Source organism: Lactuca saligna, chromosome 6, assembly GCF_052625555.1.
Source record: "Lactuca saligna cultivar CGN05327 chromosome 6, ASM5262555v1, whole genome shotgun sequence".
Classification (NCBI taxonomy): Eukaryota; Viridiplantae; Streptophyta; class Magnoliopsida; order Asterales; family Asteraceae; genus Lactuca; species Lactuca saligna.
Genome location: NC_136422.1, coordinates 89,787,250 through 89,800,541, shown reverse-complemented (window position 1 = coordinate 89,800,541; position 13,292 = coordinate 89,787,250). Strand labels below are relative to the sequence as shown.

The 13,292-nt window shown below is 35.9% G+C and overlaps 2 protein-coding genes across 2 annotated transcripts; both read left to right on the top strand.

Annotated features, from left to right (window-relative positions):
• Positions 1-6,705: 6,705 nt before the first annotated feature.
• Positions 6,706-8,005, top strand: LOC145002773 (uncharacterized). Its single transcript, XM_078961973.1, has 2 exons — positions 6,706-7,465; positions 7,803-8,005. The coding sequence occupies exons 1-2, from the start codon at positions 6,706-6,708 to the stop codon at positions 8,003-8,005; spliced, it is 963 nt and encodes a 320-aa protein (XP_078818099.1).
• Positions 8,006-8,347: 342 nt separating this feature from the next.
• On the top strand, positions 8,348-8,920 carry LOC145002772 (uncharacterized). Its single transcript, XM_078961972.1, has one exon. It carries the CDS (start codon positions 8,348-8,350, stop codon positions 8,918-8,920), a length of 573 nt encoding a protein of 190 aa, XP_078818098.1.
• The last annotated feature ends 4,372 nt before the right edge of the window (positions 8,921-13,292 follow it).

The window sequence follows — 13,292 nt, the reverse complement described above, 5'->3', positions numbered from 1 at the left end:
CAATTGGCGTTGTTCCTGGTAACAAGTCAATTCTGAACTCTACTTGTCTATCAGGTGGTAATCCAGGAAGATCTTCGGGAAATACTTCCGGATAATCACACACCACAGGAATACTCTGCATCACCTTCTTTTCCTTCTTAGCATCAATCATGAATGCTAAATATGATGTACATCCCTTGGTCAAACACTTTATGGCTTTCGTTAGGGAAATGATTCCAGAATTCACTCGGCATTTGTCCCCATACACCATAAACGATTCCTTCCCTGGCGGGTTCACTTTCACTATCTTCTTCTTGCACAAAATCTCGGCGTCATTGGCGCTAAGCCAATCCATTCCCAAAACGATGTCGAAACCGTTAAGTTCGATAGGAAATAATTCCTCGTGGAACTTATTCCCATTCAGATCGATTAAGATGTTTTTCATACGATGGCTAACAGGTACAATCTTGTCACTAGCAACTTCAACTAATAAAGCATTATCTAGTCTATCAACAGGAAAAGCTAGTTTTCTACCAAATTCATATGATATAAAGGAGTAGTTGGCTCTAGAATCAAATAAAATTTGGGCAGGCAATTTGTTTACGAGACAGGTACCTGAAGCGACATCAGCTTCATCTTTAGCGGCTTCCAGTGTCATCTGGAATGCTCTCGCCTTTGGCTTTGGCGGAATGTTGCGTCTAGCTGCCTCCTTCTTCTTCGGGCAATCCCTCGACATGTGTCCCTCCTTACCACAACCATAGCAAACTTTCTTAGTGAGGGTACATTCATTGGCATAGTGACCTGGCTTTCCACACTTGTAGCATGTGGCCACTACCTCACATTTTCCATGATGCTTCTTCTTACATTTGTCGCACCATTTCGCTTCGCCTCCACTTCCCCTCGAACCAGATTTCGAGAACTTGTTTTTCTTATTGGACCCTGAAGTTCCATCGAACTTCCTCTTTTCACCAACTTCTATCCTTTCCAGACCCTTTTCCTTCTGTTGGGCCTCCACATTCTGCACGAACAGCCGTTTTCAGAGTAGTTTCCATCTTGACTGTCAGACCAAAGTCGGCAGGCAGTCCATTAGCGAACCTCTCAATCTTGGAGAGTTCCGTTGGCACTAGGTATGGAAATAATTTCATTTTCTCAGTGAATGCCATAGCATAGTCGTCTACGCTCATCCTCCCCTTCTTCAAGTTTTGGAACTCATTGTTCAGATCAATATCTCTGAACAATATTTCACCCTTAACTGTTCCAAGAACTCCTCCCATGACATTTTCAAAGCTTCTCCTCATGGCATAGTATCTGCCAACAACTTCCACCAACTTAACACTCTAGTATTCAGTTGTCTAACTGCAAAGACAGTCTTCTGTTTGTTGCTACAGTCGCAACTTTCAAATACCATCTCCATTTTGGAGATCCAATCCATTATCTCAACAGGCTTTGGGCTCCCAGAAAGACTTGGCGGTTTGGCGCCCAAGAAATTTTTGTACATTCGCTCATCCTTGTTGTTTCTCCTTTCCGGATCGTTGCTTCGTTCTCCTTGAGTCCCAACTTGACTCATAATGCGACTATTGTTCCCTTCCTCCGATTGCTCGGGAATCAATTCAGGTTCCTCAATAGGTAGGATAGGTTCGTCCCTATTATTATGCAACATTTGTCGCATCTCCTCCCTTTTTTCGGCTAACATAGCCCGAATCATGGCTTGCACTCCAGCCATGGTTATCTGTTCTAGTGCTGCTGCTACAACAGGTGCTTCCTCAATCACTGGCAGTTGATTCATGTTTTCATCTGTGTTTCCAGCACCGCTTCTTGTTCTCACCATTTTTGATCTACACACCGAATAAGGTGAAATTTGGATCTTCGTTCATGATAGATTTCAGATCATCCTTATCACTCCGAAACGATTACATGCTAGTTCTAATATCATATACATACGCTTAGAATCCTAAACACATAAACCTTCAGATCCGGTTGGCAACAAACCGTAGATCCGAACAAATAATATCATATATGGCAACATATAACATTTAGCACATAAAAGCATTTTAGGCAACTTTCCTAAAATAAACTAGTGCTCGTGTCTAAAATTTATCATACACACATCTCACAATCTCCACTTAGCATCCTAAGTTTAAGTGTGACATCCCCAAAATCCCGGCCAGAAAAGACCGATTTTCATTTATGCTTTTAAATATTTTCAGAGTAAATCCTTTTGATTTGAAAGAGTTGCGGAATTTGTTCCCAAAAACAAAACATGATAAAACAATGTTTACCAAAGCATTTCATAAAAGAAATGTATTTTCATTATAATCAAAACTCGGGGTGTCATGTTCCGATATAGACCAATAAGCATAAACGAATACATTACAAGTCATATAACAAATATAAACATATGCAGACTTGTAAACAAAACAACTTGATGGTTCGTCCATCTCATGCCCTTCCGCCACTTCCTGTAATACAAATAAAACTGAGTGGGTCAGGCTTGGGAGCCTGGTGAGCATATAGGGTTTTCAACCCACAATAAATAATTAAATTAATTACTATCAACCAACAATAACCCAGTTACCCATTCCCGTTATTCTCGCTTTACGTCCCTAAAATAACTAACACAAGGGACCTAATCTAAGAATATTTTCATCGGGGTGACAACACATGCTGCGGGGTTTCCTCAGCAATATAAGTCAAATAAGGCAACCATGAGGGGGATGGAATACAACGAATGAACACCCAAGTTCATTAACACCTACATGTTATGAGCCTGCTAGCGTTCCACTGGACTATCTAGAAAAGTCCGTGGTCGTCATCTAAATTACGCTAGATGACTGGATCAAACAACAACGAGGCCTTTCATCTGTTTATTACACACCAACTATCTACCCATGTTCTACCCAACATATTAGTAGATAAAAACATACATTTTTATACATATTTTCAAAACTTGTATAGCATGTTTGATCAATACATTTTCCATATAACAGATGAGGCACACACACATAACACGTATTTCATATAGAAATAATCAGATCTGTAAGATAGAAGAAAGTGAATATACATTCACACACATAACAACAAAATATACACATAACCCGTATCTCGTATAAAATACTTCATAGTTATACGTTAGGAGAAAGTAACAACGCATTCACACGTATAAACGACAATAAACTTAATACACTCGAACCATACTTGTATTATTATTGCGTTTATGAAAGCTAGTATACACTCACTTGATCAGAAGATGATCGGACAGCACTACGGCTTGCAAAAGTCGTAATCCTCAGCAGATCTGGAAGATCTCTACGAAAATCGAACCTCTCGCGGGTAGAGCTTCGGCTCGGAAACCGCACTTCTCGGGATCTTCGGGATCTCGGGACTCGCTTCGGGACTCGGGAATATTACCGGGGCTTCGGGATGGCTTCGGGGGTAAAAACGCAGAGCTTCGGCACAAAAACGAGAGGAAATTAGCAATTAAACCTGGACCCCTCGCATCCTATTTATAGGAGGCTGGAAGCCCGAGTTACGCGGGGCGTATAGCAGTACGCAGCGCGTACTGCTTCTGAAATGCGTCATCCGAAGTGTCGACACTTTGGCTGTATGCGGGGCGTACTCGAGTACGCGGCGCGTACCTCGGATCAGATCTGTGACTCCCCCTTCGGATAATGCCAGATTTTTGATTTAAAAATAAATACAAATTATTTATTAAACTTTGGAAATTCATATCTTCTTCATACGAACTTCATTTTCGACGTTATTTATATCCACGGAAAGGTGAGACTACATTCTACAACTTTCGTTTAGACTCCGTTGGCTAATTTTGAATTTATTTTTATTATTTATTTTTAATAGGCCGGGACAGAAAATTTAGTTATAAATTCATAACTTCTTCGTTTGACGTCCGTTTTCGCCTAACTTTTTATCGCTTTGATACTAACAACGAGATCTTCGATTCTCGTTTAGATCGCTAAGGCTAAATATCGCTTTAACGTAAGTTTCACTTTTTACGTTATTCAGCGTTGTCGGTTCTGTCGTGAAACTTCGACAGGTCATAACTTCCTCGTTATAACTCGGATTTCGGCATTCTTTATATCTTCGGAAACCTTGTTTCAACTACTACAACATTATCTAAAGATATCAAGTTTATTTTACACTTAAATTTTGACGCTTATTTTTATTCTTAATTAATCAAACCACATAATTAAGCAATTAAGCACAAAACACATAATACTCAAATAATACACTTATATTATTTCAAAACGGGTTACAAAGGTTAACCTAGACCATTACATTGATAAAAATGGCAAGCCCAGAAACACAGGCGTTACATTAAGTCTAGAAATCCTAAAAATTCCTAGTTCACTTAAACTAATGCTCTGATACCAATTGTAACATCCCCAAAATCTCGGCCAGAAAAGACCGATTTTTATTTATGCCTTTTAAAATAATTTCAGAGTAAATCCTTTTGATTTGAAAGAGTTGCGGAATTTGTTCCCAAAAACAAAACATGATAAAACAATGTTTACCAAAGCATTTTATAAAAGAAATGTATTTTCATTATATAATCAAAACTCGGGGTGTCATGTTCCGATACAGACCAATAAGCATAAACTATAACATTACAAGTCATTCAACCAATATATACATATGCAGACTTGTAAACAAAACAACTTGATGGTTCATCCATCTTATGCCCTTGCGCCACTTCCTGTAATACAAATAAAACTGAGTGGGTCAGGCTTGGGAGCCTGGTGAGCATATAGGGTTTTCAACCCACAATAAATAAATTATATTTAATTTCACCAACCAATCACTATCCCGATTACCCGTTCCCGTTATCCTCATTTTACGTCCCTAAAACAACATCTATCTCAAGGGACCTAATCTAGGATTTTCATCGGGACGGATATTACTGCTAAGGGGTTTCCTCAACAATAGATATCCTAAAGGCAACCATGAGGGGGATAGAGTACACCGGTGAACACATCGTTCACAACACCTACAGGTTATGAACCTGCTAGCGTTCCACGAGACTGTCTAGAAGGAGTCTGTGGTCGTTATCCATACTCCGCTGAATAACTAGGTCAACAACAACAATAACATCGAGGCCTCTCATCTGTTTATTACACACCAACTATCTACCCATGTTCTACCCAACATATTAGTAGATAAAAATATATATTTTTATACATAGTTTAAGACCTGTATAGCATTTTCATTCAATACATATTTCACATAACAGATGAGGCATACCCACATAACATATATTTCATAGAAAACAAATCAGATCTATGAGATTGAAGAGAGTGAATATACATTCACGCACATAACAACAAAATTATACACATAACACGTATTTCTTATAAAATACTTCATAATTATGTGTTAGAAGAAATTAACTACACACTCACTTGATCAGGAGATGACCGGACAACACTACAGCTTGTAGAAGTAGTAATCCTCAACATATCTAGAAGATCTCTACAAAAATCGAACTTCTCGCAGGCAGAGCTTCGGCTCGGAAACCGCACTTCTCGGGATCTTCGGGATCTCGGGACTTGCTTCGGGACTTGGGAATATTTCCGGGGCTTCGGGGTGGCTTCGGGGGTTAAAATGCAGAGCTTCAACACGAAATGGAGGAGAAATGAGCAATTAAGTCCGGACCCCTCGCATCCTATTTAGAGGACGCTGAGGCCTCGCAGTACGCGGGGCGTAAGCCTCCGAAATCGTCATTGCTTACGTACCAAAGTGCGAGTGTCGACATTCTTTGCTGTACGCGGGGCGTACCTCGGATGAGTCCGGTGACTCGCCTTCGGATAATACCGAGACTTAATAATTAAATTTAATTATTAATTATTTAATAAACTTCAAAAATTCATATCTTCCTCATACGATTTCCGTTTTCGACGTTCTTTATATCCACGCGAAGGTGAGACTATACTCTACAACTTTCGTTTAGACTTCGTCGGCTAATTTGGACTTTATTTTTATTATTTATTTTTAATATGCCGGGACAGAAAATTTCGTTATAAATGCATAACTTCTTCGTTTAACGTCCGTTCTCGCCTAACTTTTTATCGATTTGATACTAACAATGAGATCTTCGAATCTCATTTAGATCACTAAGGCTAAATATCGCTCTAACGTAAATTGCACTTTTTACGTCATTCAACGTTGTCGGTTCTGTCGCGAAACTTCGACAGGTCATAACTTCTTTGTTATAACTCGGATTTCGGCATTCTTTATATCCCCGGAAACCTTGTTTCAACTACTACAACATTATCCAAAGATATCAAGTTTATTTTAGACTTAAATTTTGACGCTTATTTTTATTCTTAATTAATCAAACCACATAATTAAGCAATTAAGCACAAAACACATAATACTCAAATAATACACTTCTATTATTTCAAAACGGGTTACAAAGGTTAACCTAGACTATTTCATTGCTAAAAATCGCAAGCCCGGAAACACAGGCGTTACACGTAACCTTGTTTCAACTACTACAACATTATCCAAAGATATCAAGTTTATTTTAGACTTAAATTTTGATGTTTATTTTTATTCTTAATTAATCAAACCACATAATTAAGCAATTAAGCACAAAACACATAATACTCAAATAATACACTTCTATTATTTCAAAACGGGTTACAAAGGTTAACCTAGACTATTTCATTGCTAAAAATCGCAAGCCCGGAAACACAGGCGTTACACGTAATGATGGATCTTTTGTTGAAAAATCTGTTGTTAATAGACAATAGAAGTGTGGTTCCATATCACAAACTGCTTTTGAAAAGATACCAAGCTCACATTAATGTTGAGTGGTGCAATCAGGGTGCTTCTATCAAATATTTGTTCAAATATGTTAACAACGGTCCTGATAGGGCTACTGTTGCGGTTGTACTAAACAACAACGCAGATGATAATGACAATGTAGTTGACGAAATAAAAAACTACTACGATTGTAGATATTTGTTTACATCTGAAGCTTCGTGGCCTACATTCAAATTTGATGTTCATTTCAGGACTCCTTCTGTTATGAGGCTTCCTTTTCATCTTCCTGGACAACAAAATGTTGTATACGGTGCTGACGATGATATTGAAGATGTCCTCAATAAACAGTCTGTTTCTTCTTCGATGTTCTTAGCTTGGATGGAGTGTAATGAACATAATAAGGAAGCACGTAAGCTTTCTTATGTTGAATTTCCTACCAGGTTTGTTTGGAAATTGAAGGATCGTTGTTGGAAGCCAAGCGAAAAAGGATTTTCTATCGGTCGAAATCACACCGTCTCTCCTAATGTTGGCGAAGCATATTTTTTGAGAATCCTTTTAAATAAAGTCAAAGGTCCGAAATGTTTTGCAGACATTCGTACGGTTAATGGACATGTGTGTGCTACTTTTAGAGAGGCGTGTTATGCTCTTAGACTTTTGGAAGATGATAGGGAATATATTGATGCAATTGAGGAAGCAAGTCATTCAGGTTCTGGATATTATTTGCGTTATTTATTTGCAACTATGCTGAAGTCTAATAGTTTGTCGAGACCGTACTTTGTCTGGGAAAAAACTTGGCAATACTTATCAGATGAAATTCTCTACAATCAACTACTAAGATTAAAGGCACTAGATAATATGTTATTTTTCATTATTTAAATTAATGTTTTACTTAATAATTCTTACATAATATATTATATTTATTGAATAAAATTTATTATATGTTTTTATATATTTAACTAAAACTTATTAACCTTATTATTATCGTTAAGTTTTAATTTTATATAGTTATATATCTATAAAAATTAACTTGCAAATTTCTACAGGTTTATCGCTTGATGAGGATCAAGTTAAGAACTTGACACTTTATGAGATTGAAATTTTTTTACTCCAAAACAATTCAAGCCTCAAAGATTTTGATGGGATGTCTTACCCTGGTCATGAGTCTATATCTTCTTCAAATAATCGATTGATTACTGAGGAGTTAGATTTGACAGGACGACTCTATTACAAGAGTTTTATCAGCTAACTGGTCCATTAACAGATGAACAAAGAGGTGTCTTCAACGATATTATCACAGATGTTAAAAAAAAGAAAGGAGGTGTCTTTTTTGTTTACGGCTACGGAGGTACAAGGAAAACATTTCTCTGGAAAACATTATCTGCTGCTTTAAGATCGGAGGGTGAAATCGTGTTAAATGTTGCCTCAAGTGGTGTTGCTTCCTTATTATTGACAGGAGGTAGGACAGCATACTCTCGATTTATAATCCCTTTAAATCTTACCGAGGATTTGTTTTGTTCTATAACGCCGGAAAGTGATGTTGCTGAATTGTTAAAAAAAAACATCATTGATTATATGGGACGAGGCACCCATGATTCATAAGCATGCCTTTGAAGCTTTGGATAGATCTTCGAAGGATATATTGGGTTGTCATCTTCGTAGCAACTCAAAATTGCCATTTGGAGGAAAAGCAATTATTTTTGGAGGTGATTTCAGACAAATTCTACCTGTTGTTTCTAATGGAAGTAGACATGACATCGTGAATGCTTCAATAAGTTCCTCCTATATTTGGTCAAATTGCAAGGTCTTAAGATTAACAAAAAACATGAGGTTAAGTCTTCATACATCTAATATTGAAGAAACAACCACATTTGCAAACTGGATTTTGAATATAGGTGAAGGAAAGGTTGGTGGCTTAAACGACGACGAGGCAATTGTTGATATACCAGATGATATTCTCATTACAGATTCATCGGATTCTATTGGTTCATTAATTACATTTGTCTATCCTTCTATTGTTGAAAATGTCAATAATCCGATGTTTTTTCAAGAAAGAGCAATCATTGCACCGAAAAATGAAGTTGTTCAAGAAATAAACAATCGTTTGTTAAAATTATTTCCTGGAGATGAAAAAGAATACTTAAATTTAGACAGTCTTTGTTGATCGAAGTTTGTACACGATGACTTTGATGAATCTTTATACTCTCCTGATGTTTTAAATGGCCTTAGACCTTCAGGTATGCCAATTCATAAATTGGTATTAAAAGTCGGTGTTCTAGTTATGTTATTGAGGAATATTGACCAGAAATACGGTTTGTGTAATGGAACAAGGCTGCGAGTTATAGCATTGGGTAAGCGTGTTATAGAAGCAGAGATTATTTCTGGAAGTAATATAGGAAAACGTACGTTTATTCCAAGAATGTCACTGATCTTGTCGGATAAAAGGATTCCTTTCACATTTCAGCGAAGATAGTTTCCACTTGTTGTATGCTTTGCGATGACAATAAACAAAAATCAAGGACAGTCGCTATCAAAGGTTGGTTTGTTTTTTAGACAACCAGTGTTTACTCATGGACAGTTGTATGTTGCATTGTCTAGAGTTAAAAGCAGAGACGGATTGAAAATATTAATTTTAGACAACGAAGGAAACCCTACCAATAAGACATCTAATGTTGTATTCAAAGAAGTATTTGAAAATTTGTGATTTGTAAAAATTATTTAGAATATTTCATTATTTTTTTTTTTTTGGGGGGTTCAATTACATACTTATTTAATAAACTCTTAACTTATATGTGTTGTATTATTTTAATAATTCATTGATGCTCAAAATTCTATATTATTTATTTCAAAAAACCCGTGTAACACACGGGTATTACACCTAGTTTTGAAATAATATGCGACAATATTTTTACATATTTTTTCCTGAAATAGATTATTACTAATTGCAGTTCATAAATGACATTAATTTGGTCACAAGCTTGCAACGTTTTCACAGATCGTGTATTCAAAATAATATAAACAATAATAAATCTTCTTATTTTTTATATAATGAGAAGCCATTATTAAATGATTTTAAATTCAGAAAACCAATCTTGGTGATTAATATATGTAAATTTAAATCCATTTCTTTTTAATGCATCATCACTATCAAAATGACAGTAATGTGATGTTAGACCAATAGTCATTGCATTTATTGTTGATTTAAAGATGAAATGAGCACCATTAATAAAATGTTGCTATAAAATATTTTTAATAAATAATTTGTTAAAAAATTAAGTTGTATTTCTTAATTTCATGTAATATTTCATATGTACAAACAAAATCTTTTGATAAAAATGAAACAAACTTCCATCACAATATACCAAGAAAAAAAAACCGTCAAACTCTTTTAATCGCATTATATAAACAAAAAAACAATCTTCTTTTACTTTAAACAACATATATTAAAAGGAAATTATTGCATATGTAAATTATTAACATTATAATTATCGTTGCAATATAGATAAACAAAAATTTCATTCACGAGTTATGTTTGTCAAAGTTTATTTTTATTTTTTTTCATCTTAATTGATATGTTTCGAATAATTTGAATTCATATATCCTTTGATTTTGATATCAATGTTTAATTTTAAGAAAAGTATATAAAACAATAATTATATCAAATATATTGAACTCGAAATATTGAATAATAATTACTTGAAACAAAGGACGCAACAACTCTACAAGGGCCTATAGTATGGTAATTTTTCTCAATATTATAATTACAGTGGAGTGGATGTGGATTATGGTAGCATTGAAATCCAAACCACCAGCATATTTTAATTTAGGACGAACCCACTACATCTTCAACTTCTCCAGCGCCATTGCAAGCCAACATAAAATGTATAAAAAACCTGCACCAAAAGTGATAACCACTTGCGAAAAAGCATCGTCATAACGTGACATGATTATGTTTTAACGAAGGTGCGAAAATGAGACAAAAACATAGAAAACACTGGAAAATTAAACACATCTCACAAATCACCGAATGTGCACCATGACGGCTGTTGGTGCTTGAATGCTAAAGAAAGGGCTAATGTGTGTTGCCTTACACAGTGACAAAGATCGAGGAAAAGAGAACGGGTGATGAAGGCGGATAATGGTGGTGATGTAGTGAGTGTTGGTTGATGTTAAGTGGTGACAACGACTGTGAGGAGGGATGGAGAGACTGGTTGATGGAGTGGTAGAGTTAGGTTTTCTGGGGTGTTGAAGTTCCAGTGACGACCAGCTAGTGGCATAGTGAGGGGATACCTAGATGGAGGAGATTGTAAGGGTTAAACCCAATGATGCGGTGGTGAGGAGTCAATGGGGGAAGCAAAGATGGTGAGGGGATACTTAGAGTTTCTATTGTTATTATAAAAGTATACAATCAACAAGATTAACAGAAATAAAACAAACGAAATTGAAATATATATATATATATATATATATATATATATATATATATATATATATATATATATATATATATATATATGAAATATACAAGAATCAGTTTACAGAAAACATACTTGATGGTTTATGCTTACTACAGAAACACAAAAACGAAATTATATAGATTGAGGCCTGCAAATTGCAGTGTCCTAAGACAGAAATTTCCCTGGTGGGGATCTGTCTAGAGGATACAACAATCAATCAAGAACTTCTCTTAATTCTGACGAAATTCCTATGTTCCCTTCATCTTTTGGAAGAACGAATTTTAAAGAGAATTTTGTGGTGTGAAAAATGATTTCTGCCACCCCTCACAGATGAATGAAACAAATATTTATAGGTATTAGTTATGACAGTTGGGAACTATCAAAACCGAAAATAACTGTCAAAACCTGTCATTCAGTAATTATGAATTTAATAAACATAAAGAATAAAAATTAATTTCGTAATTAAAAATTATTTAATTAATCAGGAAGACCCCAAGAGCCCCAAGGCCCAAGGCCCATCTTTTAACCATTAAATATTCTCTTGATATTAGCCCATTTTGAGTCCAATTAGGCTAATCCAACACCACAACCCAAGCCCAATATGCTTAACCCATTACTTTACCCATTTAATTAAATGAGTGGGATAAGTCCCACATTGTAACTTTGTAGTCAAAGTTCCAACAATACCCCACATTTTCTATTCAAACTCCAAGAATACCCCACATTTGAATAGAAAATAAGTGAACTTTGATATTCAAATAAGGGAAGTAAGATATGACATGCATCTGAATAGGTGTTGTAAAACTTGAACCTTTCATAGTGAGTACTACTTGGATCTACTTTGTGGGTAGTGAACTAGAGTCTTGAACTAACCACTTTTTATAGTAGAATAAAAAAAAAAAAGAAGTATCACACATATCATATCTAAGCATATATCATTTCTTACCGTTGTGTTCATTTCGGTCATGAACGATCCTTTCTTCATGAGACTTTTAGAGAGCTTTATCCATATCAGCTCCCAAAGATGCGACCTCACATCCATCTCACATAGGTAATGCTAATCTGGAACAATCTGTACTTATTCCACTATAAAAGCTATCAGCATTATTAAGAATAAAGAATTCATCCCTATAACATCAACGGAAAAACACAAAATAAATATCATGGGAGTGAGCATACCTTTGTGTTAGTGCTTCTTTGAGTCTTCCCTAACTAGTTGTCCTATTGAACCTAGACCATGGGATCTCCAATGTTGCTAGGTTAGGTTTCCGCCAGGTGGTGACTCATTGTGTTGGCTTTAAGCCCATTCCCCTTGATGTGAAGAGAACTTGCTCTCTACTCAGGCCTTTTGTCAAGGGATCAGCTATATTTTCCTTTGACTTTATGTACATAATGGAAATGATTCCATTCTTCAGCAAGTCTCTTATTGTAATATGTCTACGCCTAATGTGTCTCGACTTGCCATTGTATATCTGACTTTGTGCTCTAGTAAGAGCGACCATACTATCACAATGTATGCCAATGGTAGTAACAGGTTGAGGCCACAGAGGAATACCTTCTAGGAAGCTTTTAAGCCATTCAACTTCTTCAACAACTTTGTTTAAAGTAACAAACTCTACTTCCATTGTAGAACGAGTATTCACAGGTTGCTTAGATGATTTCCAAGAGATAGCAGCTCCACCAAGAGTGAACACATATCCACTTGTGGATTTTGCCTCAGAAGTATTGGAAATCCAATTTGCATCACAATACCCTTCAAGAACAGGAGGATATTTCGTGTAATGCAGTCCATAGTTCATTGTATGCTTTAAATATCTAAGCACTCTTACTAATGCATACCAATGATCTTTCCCGGGATTGTGGGAGTAACGACTCAATCTAATTACACTATAAGCCAAGTCCGGTCTAGTACAATTCATAATATACATTAAGCTACCGAGAACTTGAGTATATTCTAACTGAGCTACAGTATCACCTTTATTCTTCTTTAGATGACTAGAACCATCAAATGGGGTGACAACCGGCTTGTCATCATAGTGTCCAAACTTCTTGAGTACACTTTCAATATAATGGGACTGA